The sequence below is a fragment of the Oncorhynchus clarkii genome, chromosome 9 (genome assembly GCF_045791955.1).
Source record: "Oncorhynchus clarkii lewisi isolate Uvic-CL-2024 chromosome 9, UVic_Ocla_1.0, whole genome shotgun sequence".
Classification (NCBI taxonomy): Eukaryota; Metazoa; Chordata; class Actinopteri; order Salmoniformes; family Salmonidae; genus Oncorhynchus; species Oncorhynchus clarkii.
Window position 1 is genome coordinate 79258595 of NC_092155.1, and position 20102 is coordinate 79278696.

At 48.1% G+C, this 20102-nt stretch overlaps 2 protein-coding genes across 2 annotated transcripts in view; both read right to left on the minus strand.

Moving 5' to 3' along the window:
• Positions 1–5085: 5085 nt before the first annotated feature.
• Positions 5086–12556, minus strand: LOC139417630 (leucine rich repeat containing 23). The gene is made up of 8 exons (XM_071166838.1): positions 12407–12556; positions 12108–12217; positions 11057–11177; positions 10769–10910; positions 10281–10411; positions 9641–9777; positions 7446–7650; positions 5086–5186 (listed from the first exon to the last, which is right to left on the minus strand). Exons 1-8 carry the CDS (start codon positions 12554–12556, stop codon positions 5145–5147), a joined length of 1038 nt encoding a protein of 345 aa, XP_071022939.1. The 3' UTR covers positions 5086–5144.
• Positions 12557–19352: 6796 nt separating this feature from the next.
• The window catches only part of LOC139417632 (skin secretory protein xP2-like), a 1896-nt gene continuing 1146 nt past the window's right edge, over positions 19353–20102 (minus strand). The window contains exon 2 of the mRNA XM_071166839.1: positions 19353–20060. Within this exon, the coding sequence (XP_071022940.1) occupies positions 19353–20060 (708 nt within the window). The remainder of the gene's footprint in view (positions 20061–20102) is intronic.

Below are 20102 nucleotides of genomic sequence, written 5' to 3' on the forward strand. Positions count from 1 at the left end.
CCTCCACATTGACTCTGTACCAGTACCCCCCTGTATATAGCCTCCACATTGACTCTGTACCGGTACCCCCTGTATATAGCCTCCACATTGACTCTGTACCGTAATACCCTGTATATAGCCTCCACATTGACTCTGTACTGGTACCCCCTGTATATAGCCTCCACATTGACTCTGTACCAGTACCCCCCTGTATATAGCCTCCACATTGACTCTGTACCGGTACCCCCTGTATATAGCCTCCACATTGACTCTGTACCGTAATACCCTGTATATAGCCTCCACATTGACTCTGTACCGGTACCCCCTGTATATAGCCTCCACATTGACTCTGTACCGTAATACCCTGTATATAGCCTCCACATTGACTCTGTACTGGTACCCCCTGTATATAGCCTCCACATTGACTCTGTACCAGTACCCCCCTGTATATAGCCTCCACATTGACTCTGTACCGGTACCCCCTGTATATAGCCTCCACATTGACTCTGTACCGTAATACCCTGTATATAGCCTCCACATTGACTCTGTACCGGTACCCCCTGTATATAGCCTCCACATTGACTCTGTACCGTAATACCCTGTATATAGCCTCCACACCCCGCTGTATATATTGTAACTTTTTACTGCTCCTCTTTAATTACTTGTTACTTTAATCTCTCGTAAGTAAGCATTTCACTTCTACACCTGTTGGATTCAGCATTTCACTGTGAGGTCTACTACACCTGTTGTATTCAGCATTTCACTGTGAGGTCTACTACACCTGTTGTATTCAGCATTTCACTGTAAGGTCTACTACACCTGTTGTATTCAGCATTTCACTGTGAGGTCTACTACACCTGTTGTATTCAGCATTTCACTGTACGGTCTACTACACCTGTTGTATTCAGCATTTCACTGTGAGGTCTACTACACCTGTTGTATTCAGCATTTCACTGTAAGGTCTACTACACCTGTTGTATTCAGCATTTCACTGTAAGGTCTACTACACCTGTTGTATTCATCATTTCACTGTAAGGTCTACTACACCTGTTGTATTCATCATTTCACTGTAAGGTCTACTACACCTGTTGTATTCAGCATTTCACTGTAAGGTCTACTACACCTGTTGTATTCAGCATTTCACTGTAAGGTCTACTACACCTGTTGTATTCAGCATTTCACTGTAAGGTCTACTACACCTGTTGTATTCATCATTTCACTGTGAGGTCTACTACACCTGTTGTATTCAGCATTTCACTGTAAGGTCTACTACACCTGTTGTATTCAGCATTTCACTGTAAGGTCTACTACACCTGTTGTATTCAGCATTTCACTGTGAGGTTTACTACACCTGTTGTAATCAGCATTTCACTGTGAGGTCTACTACACCTGTTGTATTCAGCATTTCACTGTAAGGTCTACTACACCTGTTGTATTCAGCATTTCACTGTGAGGTCTACTACACCTGTTGTATTCAGCATTTCACTGTAAGGTCTACTACACCTGTTGTATTCAGCATTTCACTGCAAGGTCTACTACACCTGTTGTATTCAGCATTTCACTGTGAGGTCTACTACACCTGTTGTATTCAGCATTTCACTGTACGGTCTACTACACCTGTTGTATTCAGCATTTCACTGTAAGGTCTACTACACCTGTTGTATTCAGCATTTCACTGTAAGGTCTACTACACCTGTTGTATTCAGCATTTCACTGTGAGGTCTACTACACCTGTTGTATTCAGCATTTCACTGTAAGGTCTACTACACCTGTTGTATTCATCATAGACCAGTCCTGGTCTCCTCTCACTGCCTAGAGACTGTCTACAGTCCTAGTCTCCTCTCACTGCTAAGAGACTGTCTACAGTCCTAGTCTCCTCTCACTGCTAAGATACTGTCTACAGTCCTAGCCTCCTCTCACTGCCTAGAGACTGTCTACAGTCCTAGCCTCCTCTCACTGCCTAGAGACTGTCTACAGTCCTAGTCTCCTCTCACTGCTAAGAGACTGTCTACAGTCCTAGTCTTCTCTCACTGCTAAGAGACTGTCTACATTCCTAGTTAAGATACTGTCTACATTCCTAGTTAAGATACTGTCTACAGTCCTAGTCTCCTCTCACTGCCTAGAGACTGTCTACAGTCCTAGTTTCCTCTCACTGCCTAGATACTGTCTACAGTCCTAGTCTCCTCTCACTGTCTCCATCACAGCCTCTCTGTTAAACATAATTGTGCATTTGGTGATGGAATATTATCCCATGTGATTGGATCCGATTGGTATCTGCTTCTATTATGTATCTATATTTTATTTGACCTTTATTTTAACTATTCAAGTCAGTTAAGAACAAATTCTTATTTACAATGACGGCCTACTGGGGAACAGTGGGTTAACTGCCTTGTTCAGGCAGGCTACCTGCTGCCCACACACTCTAACCACTAGGCTACCTGCCGCCCCTACACTCTAACCACTAGGCTACCTGCCCCCCTACACTCTAACCACTAGGCTACCTGCCGCCCCTACACTCTAACCACTAGGCTACCTGCCCCCCCTACACTCTAACCACTAGGCTACCTGCCGCCCCTACACTCTAACCACTAGGCTACCTGCCGCCCCTACACTCTAACCACTAGGTTACCTGCCGCCCCTACACTCTAACCACTAGGCTACCTGCCGCCCCTACACTCTAACCACTAGTCTACCTGCCTCCCCTACACTCTAACCACTAGGCTACCTGCCTCCCCTACACTCTAACCACTAGGCTACCTGCCGCCCCTACACTCTAACCACTAGGCTACCTGCCGCCCCTACACTCTAACCACTAGGCTACCTGCCGCCCCTACACTCTAACCACTAGGTTACCTGCCGCCCCTACACTCTAACCACTAGGCTACCTGCCGCCCCTACACTCTAACCACTAGTCTACCTGCCTCCCCTACACTCTAACCACTAGGCTACCTGCCTCCCCTACACTCTAACCACTAGGCTACCTGCCGCCCCTACACTCTAACCACTAGGCTACTTGCCCCCCCTACACTCTAACCACTAGGTTACCTGCCCCCCTACACTCTAACCACTAGGCTACCTGCCGCCCCTACACTCTAACCACTAGGCTACCTGCCGCCCCTACACTCTAACCACTAGTCTACCTGCCGCCCCTACACTCTAACCACTAGACTACCTGGCGTTTTCGCTCTGCATTGTTGTTTTTACCAAACATGTGATGAATAAAATGAGATTCGATATCATTACACCTACTAGCTGTTCAAATATGTTACACTGTCTCTTTAAGGCAGCCTGAGCGAGGCTTGCAGAAGGCAGTGCTCTGTCTCTTTAAGGCAGTCTGAGCGAGGCTAGCAGTAGGCAGTGCTCTGTCTCTTTAAGGCAGTCTGAGCGAGGCTAGCAGAAGGCAGTGCTCTGTCTCTTTAAGGCAGTCTGAGCGAGGCTAGCAGAAGGCAGTGCTCTGTCTCTGTAAGGCAGTGCTCTGTCTCTTTAAGGCAGTCTGAGCGAGGCTAGCAGAAGGCAGTGCTCTGTCTCTGTAAGACAGTGCACTGTCTCTTTAAGGCAGTCTGAGCGAGGCTAGCAGAAGGCAGTGCTCTGTCTCTTTAAGGCAGTCTGAGCGAGGCTAGCAGAAGGCAGTGCACTGTCTCTTTAAGGCAGTCTGAGCGAGGCTAGCAGTAGGCAGTGCTCTGTCTCTTTAAGGCAGTCTGAGCGAGGCTAGCAGAAGGCAGTGCTCTGTCTCTTTAAGGCAGTCTGAGCGAGGCTAGCAGAAGGCAGTGCTCTGTCTCTGTAAGGCAGTGCTCTGTCTCTTTAAGGCAGTCTGAGCGAGGCTAGCAGAAGGCAGTGCACTGTCTCTTTAAGGCAGTCTGAGCGAGGCTAGCAGAAGGCAGTGCACTGTCTCTTTAAGGCAGTCTGAGCGAGGCTAGCAGAAGGCAGTGCTCTGTCTCTTTAAGGCAGTCTGAGCGAGGCTAGCAGTAGGCAGTGCTCTGTCTCTTTAAGGCAGTCTGAGCGAGGCTAGCAGAAGGCAGGCGGCTCACCAACAGGGAAGTGAAGAAGTGATTTTGCCATCTCATCCTAACTCAGGACAAGCAGAATAATAGGTATGATGACACAGCATTGTTTACAGCTCAACTCCTCTAGTTCTGGGTAACAGTACTCCTCGAGTGCACACACACTACTGAAATATTCACTCTGTGTGTGTGTCTCTGTGTGTGTGTGTCTCTGTGTGTGTGTGTGTGTGTGTCCTCAAACCGTGTCCTGCTGCATCTACTTATAGTATGGGAATTGGGTCAAACTCAAATGCTATGACTTCAAAAATAAGACATTTGAAATGCTATCAACGACAAAGATAAACATTATACCAATCAATAAATGTTTACCAATCAATACATTTTTACCAATCAATAAATGTTTATTGTTTTGAAAATAGAGCGTCTCTAGTTGTCTATAAACACAATCTTCATTGGTTAATATACCAGGAATACATTTAACTAGCTAGTACAAACTTGTTCACACACACAAGGATCTATGTAGGTCTTCGATGTGGACTGGTGGAGTGACTGGGAGAGGAGTCACTGGGAGAGGAGTGACTGGGAGAGGAGTCACTGGGAGAGGAGTCACTGGGAGAGGAGTCACTGGGAGAGGAGTCACTGGGAGAGGAGTGACTGGGAGAGGAGTCACTGGGAGAGGAGTGACTGGGAGAGGAGTCACTGGGAGAGGAGTCACTGGGAGAGGAGTCACTGGGAGAGGTGTTACTGGGAGAGGGGTGACTGGGAGAGGGGTGACTGGGAGAGGAGTGACTGGGAGAAGAGTCACTGGGAGAGGAGTCACTGGGAGAGGAGTGACTGGGAGAGGAGTCACTGGGAGAGGAGTGACTGGGAGAGGAGTCACTGGGAGAGGAGTGACTGGGAGAGGAGTGACTGGGAGAGGAGTCACTGGGAGAGGAGTGACTGGGAGAGGAGTCACTGGGAGAGGAGTCACTGGGAGAGGAGTCGCTGGGAGAGGAGTCACTGGGAGAGGAGTCACTGGGAGAGGGGTGACTGGGAGAGGAGTCACTGGGAGAGGAGTCACTGGGAGAGGAGTGACTGGGAGAGGAGTGACTGGGAGAGGAGTGACTGGGAGAGGAGTCACTGGGAGAGGAGTCACTGGGAGAGGAGTCACTGGGTGATGGTGAGTTAGTATTCCTCTGCCCCAACAGACACCTCATCATTAAACTCCTATAGAGACAGACAGAGGGAACAACAGACACCTCATCATTAAACTCCTATAGAGACAGACAGAGGGAACAACAGACACCTCATCATTAAACTCCTATAGAGACAGACAGAGGGAACAACAGACACCTCATCATTAAACTCCTATAGAGACAGACAGAGGGAACAACAGACACCTCATCATTAAACTCCTATAGAGACAGACAGAGGGAACAACAGACACCTCATCATTAAACTCCTATAGAGACAGACAGAGGGAACAACAGACACCTCATCATTAAACTCCTATAGAGACAGACAGAGGGAACAACAGTTGGACCCCAACGAAGGTGATGTGCACTTAAAAGTCACAGGGGGTTGGTGGCACCTTAATTGAGGAGGACGGGCTCGAGCTAATGGCTGGAGTGGAATTAGTGGCTCGGTAGCATTCCATTTGATCCGTACCTGACGTGATTATGAGCCGTCCTTCCCTCAACAGCCTCCACTGACTTAAGCGTAGCTCAGTTGGTAGAGCTTGGTCCTTGCAACACTAGAATGGTGGGTTTGATTCCCGGGACTACACAAACATTAAATGAATGCATGTATGACAGTGAGTCCGTTTGGATAAAAGTGTCTGCTAAATGTCACATGTTCGATTATGTGTGTTATACCCTGAGTTTCTCCTGTGCGTGTGTGTTATACCCTGAGTCTCTCCTGGGCGTGTGTGTTATACCCTGAGTCTCTCCTGTGCGTGTGTGTTATACCCTGAGTCTCTCCTGGGCGTGTGTGTTATACCCTGAGTTTCTCCTGTGCGTGTGTGTTATACCCTGAGTTTCTCCTGGGCGTGTGTGTTATACCCTGAGTCTCTCCTGGGCGTGTGTGTTATACACTGAGTTTCTCCTGTGCGTGTGTGTTATACCCTGAGTCTCTCCTGGGCGTGTGTGTTATACCCTGAGTTTCTCCTGTGCGTGTGTGTTATACCCTGAGTTTCTCCTGGGCGTGTGTGTTATACCCTGAGTTTCTCCTGTGCGTGTGTGTTATACCCTGAGTCTCTCCTGGGCGTGTGTGTTATACACTGAGTTTCTCCTGTGCGTGTGTGTTATACACTGAGTTTCTCCTGTGCGTGTGTGTTATACACTGAGTTTCTCCTGTGCGTGTGTGTTATACCCTGAGTCTCTCCTGGGCGTGTGTGTTATACCCTGAGTTTCTCCTGGGAGTGTGTGTTATACACTGAGTTTCTCCTGTGCGTGTGTGTTATACACTGAGTTTCTCCTGTGCGTGTGTGTTATACCCTGAGTTTCTCCTGGGCGTGTGTGTTATACCCTGAGTTTCTCCTGTGCGTGTGTGTTATACCCTGAGTTTCTCCTGGGCGTGTGTGTTATACACTGAGTTTCTCCTGTGCGTGTGTGTTATACACTGAGTTTCTCCTGTGCGTGTGTGTTATACACTGAGTTTCTCCTGTGCGTGTGTGTTATACCCTGAGTCTCTCCTGGGCGTGTGTGTTATACCCTGAGTTTCTCCTGGGAGTGTGTGTTATACCCTGAGTCTCTCCTGGGCGTGTGTGTTATACACTGAGTTTCTCCTGTGCGTGTGTGTTATACACTGAGTTTCTCCTGTGCGTGTGTGTTATACACTGAGTTTCTCCTGTGCGTGTGTGTTATACCCTGAGTCTCTCCTGGGCGTGTGTGTTATACCCTGAGTTTCTCCTGGGAGTGTGTGTTATACCCTGAGTCTCTCCTGGGCGTGTGTGTTATACACTGAGTTTCTCCTGGGAGTGTGTGTTATACACTGAGTTTCTCCTGTGCGTGTGTGTTATACACTGAGTTTCTCCTGTGCGTGTGTGTTATACACTGAGTTTCTCCTGTGCGTGTGTGTTATACCCTGAGTTTCTCCTGTGCGTGTGTGTTATACCCTGAGTTTCTCCTGTGCGTGTGTGTTATACCCTGAGTTTCTCCTGTGCGTGTGTGTTATACACTGAGTTTCTCCTGTGCGTGTGTGTTATACCCTGAGTCTCTCCTGTGCGTGTGTGTTATACCCTGAGTCTCTCCTGGGCGTGTGTGTTATACACTGAGTTTCTCCTGTGCGTGTGTGTTATACCCTGAGTCTCTCCTGGGCGTGTGTGTTATACACTGAGTTTCTCCTGTGCGTGTGTGTTATACCCTGAGTTTCTCCTGTGCGTGTGTGTTATACACTGAGTTTCTCCTGTGCGTGTGTGTTATACCCTGAGTTTCTCCTGTGCGTGTGTGTTATACCCTGAGCCTCTCCTGTGCGTGCGTGTTATACCCTGAGTTTCTCCTGGGCCTCAGACTTCTCCTCAGGAGAGATGGGTTCCTTGTCGAGGCGCTCCAGCAACGGCAGGCGGCTCAGGACACACAGACGGTAGTCCTCTGTCTCCACGAGAGGGTTTTCCGCTAGGACCAGCGCTCGCAATGTCCTGGATACGCCCACCAGACTACGCAAGGCACGCTGGGCAGACACCAGGTTACCCCTGAAGGGGGGAAGGAGGAGAGAAGGGGAGACTGAGGGGTACTATGATGCAGTAGCCTGCTGAGGTAAAGAGGAGATGGAGGGGTACTATGATGCAGTAGCCTGCTGAGGTAAAGAGGAGATGGAGGGGTACTATGATACAGTAGCCTGCTGAGGTAAAGAGGAGATGGAGGGGTACTATGATACAGTAGCCTGCTGAGGTAAAGAGGAGATGGAGGGGTACTATGATGCAGTAGCCTGCTGAGGTAAAGGGAGGACAGAGATGGAGGGGTACTATGATACAGTAGCCTGCTGAGGTAAAGGGAGGACAGAGATGGAGGGGTACTATGATACAGTAGCCTGCTGAGGTAAAGGGAGGACAGAGATGGAGGGGTACTATGATGCAGTAGCCTGCTGAGGTAAAGAGGAGATGGAGGGGTACTATGATGCAGTAGCCTGCTGAGGTAAAGAGGAGATGGAGGGGTACTATGATACAGTAGCCTGCTGAGGTAAAGAGGAGATGGAGGGGTACTATGATGCAGTAGCCTGCTGAGGTAAAGGGAGGACAGAGATGGAGGGGTACTATGATACAGTAGCCTGCTGAGGTAAAGGGAGGACAGAGATGGAGGGGTACTATGATACAGTAGCCTGCTGAGGTAAAGGGAGGACAGAGATGGAGGGGTACTATGATACAGTAGCCTGCTGAGGTAAAGAGGAGATGGAGGGGTACTATGATGCAGTAGCCTGCTGAGGTAAAGAGGAGATGGAGGGGTACTATGATACAGTAGCCTGCTGAGGTAAAGAGGAGATGGAGGGGTACTATGATACAGTAGCCTGCTGAGGTAAAGGGAGGACAGAGATGGAGGGGTACTATGATGCAGTAGCCTGCTGAGGTAAAGAGGAGATGGAGGGGTACTATGATGCAGTAGCCTGCGAGGTAAAGAGGAGATGGAGGGGTACTATGATGCAGTAGCCTGCTGAGGTAAAGGGAGAACAGAGATGGAGGGGTTCTATGATACAGTAGCCTGCTGAGGTAAAGGGAGGTATTTATACATTCATCTGTCAGGGGATTGACGTCAGATGTTTAGTGAAAGCCAGTTGATGGTGTTGAGGTACTGTTGGGACTGATGTCTACCTGATGTTGAGGTACTGTTGGGACTGATGTCTACCTGATGTTGAGGTACAGTTGGGACTGATGTCTGCCTGATGTTGAGGTACTGTTGGGACTGATGTCTACCTGATGTTGAGGTACTGTAGGGACTTCATGTTGGGACTGATGTCTACCTGATGTTGAGGTACTGTTGGGACTGATGTCTACCTGATGTTGAGGTACTGCAGGGACTTCATGTTGGGACTGATGTCTACCTGATGTTGAGGTACTGTTGGGACTGATGTCTACCTGATGTTGAGGTACTGTAGGGACTTCATGTTGGGACTGATGTCTACCTGATGTTGAGGTACTGTTGGGACTGATGTCTACCTGATGTTGAGGTACTGCAGGGACTTCATGTTGGGACTGATGTCTACCTGATGTTGAGGTACTGATGGGACTGATGTCTGTCTACCTGATGTTGAGGTACTGTAGGGACTTCATGTTGGGACTGATGTCTACCTGATGTTGAGGTACTGTTGGGACTGATGTCTAGCTGATGTTGAGGTACTGTTGGGACTGATGTCTACCTGATGTTGAGGTACTGTAGGGACTTCATGTTGGGACTGATGTCTACCTGATGTTGAGGTACTGTTGGGACTGATGTCTACCTGATGTTGAGGTACTGTTGGGACTGATGTCTACCTGATGTTGAGGTACTGTAGGGACTTCATGTTGGGACTGATGTCTACCTGATGTTGAGGTACTGTTGGGACTGATGTCTACCTGATGTTGAGGTACTGTTGGGACTGATGTCTACTTGATGTTGAGGTACTGTTGGGACTGATGTCTACTTGATGTTGAGGTACTGTTGGGACTGATGTCTACCTGATGTTGAGGTACTGTTGGGACTGATGTCTACCTGATGTTGAGGTACTGTAGGGCCTTCATGTTGGGACTGATGCCATCTAGAGTCTCCAGTTGGTTGTCTCGGAGGTGCAGGGTGGTCAGACGCTCCAGCTTACCCAGACCCTCCAGGCGCTTGATAGTATTCTGGGCCTGCAGAGGGGTCAGAAGTTACAGGTCACGGGGTTAGAGGTCAGAATTAAACTGAGGTAAGTGACAGGTGAAAGGTTAGAACCAGGAATCAGATGAGTTATGAGTTAGGGTCGAAAGGTCAGGTAGAGCCTGTGTAGGTTAGAGTTAGGGTCGAAAGGTCAGGTAGAGCCTGTGTAGGTTAGAGTTAGGGTCGAAAGGTCAGGTAGAGCCTGTGTAGGTTAGAGTTAGGGTCGAAAGGTCAGGTAGAGCCTGTGTAGGTTAGAGTTAGGGTCGAAAGGTCAGGTAGAGCCTGGTTAGAGTTTGGGTTGAAAGGTCAGGTAGAGCCTGTGTAGGTTGGAGTTAGGGTTGAAAGGTCAGGTAGAGCCTGTGTAGGAGGTTAAAGGTTACCAGGTAGAGGCATCGGAGGTTGGGCAGATGGAGGTTATGATGAGAGGTTAAAGGTTACCAGGTAGAGGCATCAGAGGTTGGGCAGATGGAGGTTATGATGAGAGGTTAAAGGTTACCAGGTAGAGGCGTCGGAGGTTGGGTAGGTATATCCCGTCGGTGGTCTCCAGTTTGTTTCCTCTCAGTTCCAGAGTCACCAGGTTGGTCAGGTGATGGTACCGTAGCCCCGACACCCTCTGGATACCGTTACCTAGCAACGACACAAAGACACACTCTGGACACCCTTACTTAGAGAGGTCATACTCAACCTACAGACCCAGGCCTCGACACTCAGGGGGCCCACATTGATTTTGTTGAGTCACTCAAGTATCATATTATGAACACACATAAGACATGTCTGACCAATGAGGTTGAGGCTCTCCCACACCCCTTCACAGACCGACCAATGAGGTTGAGGATCTCCCACACCCCCTCCCAGACTGACCAATGAGGTTGAGGCTCTCCCACACCCCTTCACAGACTGACCAATGAGGTTGAGGCTCTCCCACACCCCTTCACAGACCGACCAATGAGGTTGAGGCTCTCCCACACCCCCTCCCAGACTAACCAATGAGGTTGAGGCTCTCTAGGCCGAGGCCTTCTAGGCCTTCCAGGTCTTTGAGGCGGTTCAGGGCCAGACTCAGCCACTGTAGGTATGTCAGCTGACCCAGGGGCTGACCTCTGAACCCGGCCACCATGTTACCATCGCCCTGGGGGGAGGGGGGAAAGGTAATGTTTATATTATTATTATTATTGAAAAATGCTACACCGTCTTACACAGCAGGGACTATACTTATTAAGACTCTGGTCAAAATGTTGCACTATATGAGGAATATGGTGCGATTTGGGTCCTTGCCTTCAGCCACAGCAGCTGTGTGAGGGCAGCCAGGGGTGAAAGGTCAGAGAGGTGGTTGGATGACACGTCCAGGAAACGCAGGTGGACAAACGAGCTGACCAGGGTCATGTCTGTCAGACGTCTGGGGAGAGAGAGAGGGAGGGGGAGAGAGAGGGAGGGGGGGGAGAGAGAGAGAGAGGGGGGGGAGAGGGGGGGAAAGAGAGGGAAGGGGGAGAGAGGGGGGGAGGAGAGAGAGAGAAGGGGGAGAGGAGAGAGAGATGAGAGGGGGTAGGGAGGCACAAGGAGAGAGAGGGGGTAGGGAGACACAGGGAGAGAGAGGGGGTAGGGAGGCACAGGGAGAGAGAGGGGGTAGGGAGGACACAGGGAGAGAGAGGGGGTAGGGACACAGGAGAGAGACGGGGGTAGGGAGGGAGACACAGGGAGAGAGAGGGGGTAGGGAGGAGGGAGAGAGGGGGTAGGGAGGCACACGGAGAGAGAGGGGTAGGGAGAGAGAGGAGGGGGTAGGGAGACACAGGGAGAGAGAGGGGGTAGGGAGGCACGGGGAGAGAGAGGGGGTAGGGAGGCACAGGGAGAGAGAGGGGGTAGGGAGGCACAGGGAGAGAGAGGGGGTAGGGAGGCACAGGGAGAGAGAGGGGGTAGGGAGGCACAGGGAGAGAGAGGGGGTAGGGAGGCACAGGGAGAGAGAGGGGGTAGGGAGGCACAGGGAGAGAGAGGGGGTAGGGAGGCACAGGGAGAGAGAGGGGGTAGGGAGGCACGGGGAGAGAGAGGGGGTAGGAAGACACAGGGAGAGAGAGGGGGTAGGGAGGCACGGGGAGAGAGACGAGGATAAGTTGCATTGGTGCTTATCCAATTATTTTAGATGAAACAATTGTCTTGGGTTAGGGGCTAGGGATGAGAGGCTAGGAGCCAACCTAGGGGCTAGCAGTTGATTTGGGACTGGGCCCGGTTGGCATCCCTATAGGCCCTGTTCAAAAGTAGGGCAAGTGCACTATAAATGGGATAGGGTGCCATTTGAGACCAGGTGTTTTGTGTCCTGTGGTGGTCACCTCACCTGTTTTCCAGTTGGAGCTTAACGAAGGCGTGTGCCAGGCCGTTCCCGGTGCGACACAAAAGAGACAAACCGGGGATCAGAATCTCCTTGGTCAGAGGGCATGGCTCGATCTGGAGAGGGACACATCAACACAACACTCAGCTAAGCAGCAATGAAATAATGAATTCATGAATCAATGTATCAGAATAAATCCCATTTTATTGATGAGTTATCAGTTCACATTTTGAAATGTATTGTAGGTTAGGTTACCCATGTGATCGATAATCAACAACCAAAAACGAAACAACGTCAATGTGCACCTGGTCCTCTTTTTCAGACATATTTTCCTCCTGTCCATCCTCATTCGCAGCCTCCTCTCCCTCCGACAGCGCCGTGGCCTCCTCTCCCTCCGACAGCGCCCCGGCCTCCTCTCCCTCCGACAGCGCCCCGGCCTCCTCTCCCTCCGACATCCTGCTCTCCGTTTAACAGTTTGGGCTGGGGACAAGTGAACGTCACTGGATAAAAAAAAATGTAAAACAATTATTTCACCTTTAAGTTCTCATTTACAACTGCGACCTGGCCAAGATCAAGCAAAGTGCTAATTAATTACTTAAAAATCATACAATGTGATTTTCTGGATTTTTGTTTTAGATTCCGTCTCTCACAGTTGAAGTGTACCTATGATTAAAATTACATGCTTTGTAAATAGGAAAACCTGCAAAATCGGCAGTGTATCAAATACTTGTTCTCCCCACTGTAGGTCTGTAGCAGTTTGGGTCAAGAGTGTCCCCCCCTTTGAAGAGGGGGATGACCGCAGCTGCTTTCCAATCTTTGGGAATCTCAGATGACACAAAAGAGAGGTTGAATAGGCTAGTAATAGGGGTGGCAACAATTTCGTCAGATCATTTTAGAAAGAAAGGGTCCAGATTGTCTAGCCCGGCTGATTTGTAGGTGTCCAGATTTTGCAGCTCTTTCAGAACATCAGCTGACTTGACTTGGGAGAAGGAGACATGGTGAAGGCTTGGGCGAGTTGCTGTGGGGGGTGCAGTGCTGTTGATCGGGGTATTGGTAGCCAGGTGGAAAGCATGGCCAGCCGTAGAAAAATGTTTATTGAAATTCTTAATTATAGTGGATTTATCGGTGGTGACAGTTTCCTATCCTCAGTGCAGTCGGCAGCTGGGAGGAGGTGCTCTTATTCTCCATGGACTTTACAGTGTCCCAGAACTTTTCTGAGTTTGTGTTGCAGGAAGCAAATTTCTGCTTGAAAAAGCTAGTCTTGGCTTTTCTAACTGCCTATGTATATTGGTTTCTAGCTTCCCTGAAAAGTTGCATATCACGGGGGCTGTTCGATGCTAATGCAGAACGCCATAGGATGTTTTTGTGTTGGTTAAGGGCAGTCAGGTCTGGAGAGAACCAAGGGCTGGCTATATCTGTTCCTGGTTCTACATTTCTTGAATAGGGCATGTTTATTTAAGATGGTGAGGAAGGCAGAAAAAATCAGACATCCTCTACTGACGGGATGAGGTCAATATCCTTCCAGGATACCCGGGCCAGATCGATTAGAAAGGCCTGCTCGCTGAAGTGTTTCAGGGAGCGTTTGACAGTGATGAGTGGAGGCCGTTTGCCCGCTGACCCATTACGGATGCAGGCAATGAGGCAGTGATCGCTGGCTACCCCTACCCCGGTTTTCCCCATTAAGCAGGGAGTCGGAGTCTGAGGCAGTGCCTTCTCTTGTCTCTACTCCTCCCGTTACGGGGTCTGAGACGCCGAAGCCTCCCACCATTAGCTCTGACAAATTGAAAACTCTAGTCATTGGCGACTCCATTACCCGCAGTATTAGACTTAAAACGAATCATCCAGCGATCATACACTGTTTACCAGGGGGCAGGGCTACCGACGTTAAGGCTAATCTGAAGATGGTGCTGGCTAAAGCTAAATCTGGCAAGTGTAGAAAGTATAGAGATATTGTTATCCACGTCGGCACCAACGATGTTAGGATGAAACAGTCAGAGACCACCAAGCGCAACATAGCTTCTGCGTGTAAATCAGCTAGAAAGATGTGTCGGCATCGAGTAATTGTCTCTGGCCCCCTCCCAGTTAGGGGGAGTGATGAGCTCTACAGCAGAGTCTCACAACTCAATCGCTGGTTGAAAACTGTTTTCTGCCCCTCCCAAAAGATAGAATTTGTAGATAATTGGCCCTCTTTCTGGGACAGACCAAGCCTGGCCTGCTGAGGAGTGACGGACTCCATCCTAGCTGGAGGGGTGCTCTCATCTTATCTACCAACATAGACAGGGTTCTAATTCCTCTAGCTCCACAATGAAATAGGGTGCAGGCCAGGCAGCAGGCTGTTAGCCAGCCTGCCAGCTTAGTGGAGTCTGCCACTACCACAGTCAGTGTAGTCAGCTCAGCTATCCCCATTGAGACCGTGTCTGTGCCTCGACCTAGGTTGGGCAAAACTAAACATGGCAGTGTTCGCCTTAGCAATCTCACTAGGATAAAGACCTCCTCCATTCCTGCCATTATTGAAAGAGATTGTGATACCTCACATCTCAAAATAGGTCTACTTAATGTTAGATCCCTCACCTCCAAGGCAGTTATAGTCAATGAACTAATCACTGATCATAATCTTGATGTGATTGGCCTGACTGAAACATGGCTTAAGCCTGATGAATTTACTGTGTTAAATGAGGCCTCACCTCCTGGTTACACTGGTGACCATATCCCCCGTGCATCCCGCAAAGGTGGAGGTGTTGCTAACATTTACGATAGCAAATTTCAATTTACAAAACAAAAATAAGAAATTTTTGTCTTTTGAGCTGCTAGTCATGAAATCTATGCAGCCTACTCAATCACTTTTTATAGCTACTGTTTACAGGCCTCCTGGGCCATATACAGCGTTCCTCATTGAGTTCCCTGAATTCCTATCAGACCTTGTAGTCATAGCAGATAATATTCCATTTTTTTGTGATTTTAATATTCACATGGGAAAGTCCACAGACCCACTCCAAAAGGCTTTCGGAGCCATCATCGACTCAGTGGGTTTTGTCCAACATGTCTCTGGACCTACTCACTGTCACAGTCATACTCTGGACCTAGTTTTGTCCCATGGAATAAATGTTGTGGATCTTAATGTTTTTCCTCATAATCCTGGACTATCGGACCACCATTTTATTACGTTTGCAATAGCAAAAAAAATTATCTGCTCAGACCCCAACCAAGGAGCATCAAAAGTCGTGCTATAAATTCTCAGACAACACAAAGATTTCTTGATGTCATTCCAGACTCCCTCTGCCTACCCAAGGACGTCAGAGGACAAAAATCAGTTATCCACCTAACTGAGGAACTCAATTTAACCTTGCGCAATACCCTAGATGCAGTTGCACCCTTTAAAAACTAAAAACATTTGTCATAAGAAACTAGCTCCCTGGTATACAGAAAATACCCGAGCTCTGAAGCAAGCTTCCAGAAAATTGGAACGGAAATGGCGCCACACCAAACTGGAAGTCTTCCGACTAGCTTGGAAAGACAGTACCGTGCAATATTGAAGAGCCCTTACTGCTGCTCGATCATCCTATTTTTCCAACTTAATTGAGTAAAATAAGAACAATCCAAAATGTATTTTTGATACTGTCGCAAAGCTAACTAAAAAGCAGCATTCCCCAAGAGAAGATGGCTTTCACTTCAGCAGTAATAAATTCATGAACTTCTTTGAGGAAAAGATCATGATCATTAGAAAGCAAATTACGGACTCCTCTTTAAATCTGCGTATTCCTCCAAAGCTCAGTTGTCCTGAGTCTGCACAACTCTTCCAGGACCTAGGATCAAGAGAGACACTCAAGTGTTTTGGTACTATTTCTCTTGACACAATGATGAAAATAATCATGGCAAGAAGATATCAGTTTGTCTCTGTGAATGGTTTGTCCTCTGACAAATCAATTGTAAATTTCGGTGTTCCTCAAGGTTCCATTTCAGGACCACTATTGTTTTCACTATATATATTTTACCTCTTGGGGATGTCATTTGAAAACATAATGTTAACTTTCACTGCTATGCTGATGACACACAGCTGTACATTTCAATGAAACATGGTGAAGCCCCAAAATTGTACTCGCTAGAAACCTGTGTTTCAGACATAAGGAAGTGGATGGCTGCAAACTTTCTACTTTTAAACTTGGACAAAACAGAGATGCTTGTTCTAGGTCCCAAGAAACAAAGAGATCTTCTGTTGAATCTGACAATTAATCTTGATGGTTGTACAGTCGTCTCAAATAAAACTGTGAAGGACCTCGGCGTTACTCTGGACCCTGATCTCTCTTTTGACGAACATATCAAGACTGTTTCAAGGACAGCTTTTTTCCATCTACGTAACATTGCAAAAATCAGAAACTTTCTGTCCAAAAATGATGCAGAAAAATTAATCCATGCTTTTGTTGCTTCTAGGTTAGACTACTGCAATGCTCTACTTTCCGGCTACCCGGATAAAGCACTAAATAAACTTCAGTTAGTGCTAAATACGGCTGCTAGAATCCTGACTAGAACCAAAAAATGTGATCATATTACTCTGGTGCTAGCCTCTCGACTCTGGCTTCCTGTTAAGGCAAGGGCTGATTTCAAGGTTTTACTGCTAACCTACAAAGCATTACATGGGCTTGCTCCTACCTATCTTGCCGATTTGGTCCTGCCGTACATACCTACACGTACGCTACGGTCACAAGACGCAGGCCTCCTAATTGTCCCTTGAATTTCTAAGCAAACAGCTTGAGGCAGGGCTTTCTCCTACAGAGCTCCATTTTTATGGAATGGTCTGCCTACCCATGTCAGAGACGCAAACTCGTCTCAACCTTTAAGTCTTTACTGAGGACTCATCTCTTCAGTGGGTCATATGATTGAGTGTAGTCTGGCGATAGCTTTTCGAGCTAAAGGATAGCTGATGACCACCAACCGTGGTTAGCTGAATACTAACGTTAGCCAGTAAACTGGCTAGCTTCTGGCCTCTCTTCTGGCTAGCTTCAGGTCTCTCTTCTGGCTAACTTCTGGCCTCTCTTCTGGCTAGCTTCTGTCCTCTCTTCTGGCTAGCTTCTGTCCTCTCTTCTGGCTAGCTTCAGGCCTCTCTTCTGGCTAGCTTCTGTCCTCTCGTCTGGCCTCTCTTCTGGCTAGCTTCTGGCCTCTCTTCTGGCTAGCTTCTGGCTAGCTTCTGTCCTCTCTTCTGGCTAGCTTCTGTCCTCTCTTCTGGCTAGCTTCTGGCCTCTCTTCTGGACAGCTTCTGGCCTCTCTTCTGGCTAGCTTCTGTCCTCTCTTCTGGCCTCTCTTCTGGCTAGCTTCTGGCTAGCTTCTGTCCTCTCTTCTGGCGAGCTTCTGTCCTCTCTTCTGGCTAGCTTCTGTCCTCTCTTCTGGCCTCTCTTCTGTCCTCTCTTCTGGCTAGCTTCTGTCCTCTCTTCTGGCCTCTCTTCTGTCCTCTCTTCTGGCTAGCTTCTGGCCTCTCTTCTGTCCTCTCTTCTGGCTAGCTTCTGGCCTCTCTTCTGTCCTCTCTTCTGGCTAGTTTCTGTTCTCTCTTCTGGCTTCTCTTCTGGCTAGCTTCTGTCCTCTTTTCTGGCCTCTCTTCTGGCTAGCTTCTGTCCTCTCTTCTGGCCTCTCTTCAGGCCTCTCTTCTGCTCTCTCTTCTGGATAGCTTCTGTCCTCTCTTCTGGCCTCTCTTCTGCTCTCTCTTCTGGATAGCTTCTGTCCTCTCTTCTGGCCTCTCTTCAGGCCTCTCTTCTGCTCTCTCTTCTGGATAGCTTCTGTCCTCTCTTCTGTCCTCTCTTCTGGCTAGCTTCGGGCCTCTCTTCTGTCCTCTCTTCTATTGTGGATTTCAGATTTAAAGTGAATATTATTTTAAATTTTTTTAAATTGGTGAGGCAGGTTGCAGGAGAGTGTTTTGAAGTTGAGTTTAAAAAAAATAAGAAAATATATAAAAAGACATGCGAAGAAAATATGTAAATATATATATACATATATATATATATACGGGACACGACAGGTATAATATCATGAACTAGCCACCTTCAATTTTTTTAAAATAAATTGTAGTGAGCTAGCTTAAGTTAATCTAATTCAATTTGGGGCATTGTTTATTTTTAATTTAAAAAGGGCCTTACATTTACAGCTAGTTTGACACTTGTCTTCCTGACTTGGGGCTAGCCAGTACAGCTAACGCGTAACGTTACATTAGCTAACGTTGCGTCTCAAAAGAGACTAAATCTAAAATAGTACAGACCATGATACCTCAATTTAGGCTTTTTTATTAGCTATATGGTTAGTTAGTTAGCTAGTTGTTACATCCAACTTTTTAACGTTAATGTTGACAATATTGTAAAGAAGCTGTTACCTGAGTGAGTTAGCCACAGCGTTATGGTGTCGTTTCCATGGAAACAAGATCAGCAGTCAGAGGGAGATCTTTCCTGCAACTTTGCATGAAAAAAATATTCTGTAAAGAAAGTCAAATCTCCCTGAATATAACCATGATTATGGATTATAATATAAATGGGGAAAAGTTCATATAAAAAGCATTGCATTTGTGTAATAACAACATCAACTGAAGGTGTATAATGTGGGACAACTCTTTCCAAAACCAGTATCATGCCATGTAATTTCGTTATTTTGAATGAACCAATCCAGTAATAGTCTAAATAGCATGTTTTGCTCAGTGTAGGTCAAGATTGCCAATATTTTACACAATGTAATTCCTCTTTTCTTAAACCACACCTTGTGTAAAACCAAGTTTGGAAACACAGTGTTGAGACAACCACCAGTAATGTAGAAATACATTCACAGCTCTTCTGTTCCGATGCACAGTCCAACTTACCACACTAAGTGAGAATACACCAACAGTACTATTATGTTTTCCATGTGTAATTCTCTCTAATGAATGCCTTCCAAACAGTATACCAGTGATTGAAACTTGTCTCCTTCCTGGAAATTGTGTGGTGTTCAATCAGGACGAGGCTATGTGGACACTCCTGGCCAGGGTGCACTATGGGATGGCGAGGCCGGTCATGGACCCCCCAGATAGAATTTGTTTTGTTTCACCATAAACATAACAAATGGCATATTAATTACCATGCTCAGTTTTGCCAGTGTAGCCTGCCAGTAGCACAGACCGGAACAGAGGCTATATGCCAGTGTGTGCTCATAATCTGAGGGGGGTAGGAGAAAGGTACGTAATAATGTAATATTTTGTAGTTAAAATCCCCAAAATACATTCTGATTGGGGACCTAGCCATGCCATCATAAGATACCGCCTTCAATCCCTTGTTTAGGGAGCTTATTGGATCCCGGGGCGGGGTTAGGGAGCTCATTGGATCCCAGGGCGGGGTTAGGGAGCTCATTGGATCCCGGGGCGGGGTTAGGGAACTCATTGGATCCCGGGGCGGGGTTAGGGAGCTCATTGGATCCCAGGGCGGGGTTAGGGAACTCATTGGATCCCGGGGCAGGGTTGGATCCCGGGGCGGGGAGCTCATTGGATCCCAGGGTGGGGTTAGGGAACTCATTGGATCCCGGGGCGGGGTTAGGGAGCTCATTGGATCCCGGGGGGGGGTTAGGGAACTCATTGGATCCCGGGGCGGGGTTAGGGAGCTCATTGGATCCCGAGGTGGGGTTAAGGAACTCATTGGATCCCGGGGCGGGGTTAGGGAACTCATTGGATCCCAGGGCGGGGTTAGGGAGCTCATTAGATCCCAGGGCGGGGTTAGGGAGCTCATTGGATCCCAGGGCGGGGTTAAGGAACTCATTGGATCCCGGGGCGGGGTTAGGGAGCTCATTGGATCCCAGGGCGGGGTTAGGGAACTCATTGGATCCCAGGGCGGGGTTAGGGAGCTCATTGGATCCCAGGGCGGGGTTAGGGAACTCATTGGATCCCGGGGCGGGGTTAGGGAGCTCATTGGATCCCGGGGCGGGGTTAGGGAGCTCATTGGATCCCAGGGCAGGGTTAAGGAGCTCATTGGATCCCAGGGCGGGGTCAAATTAACCTTTTTTTTT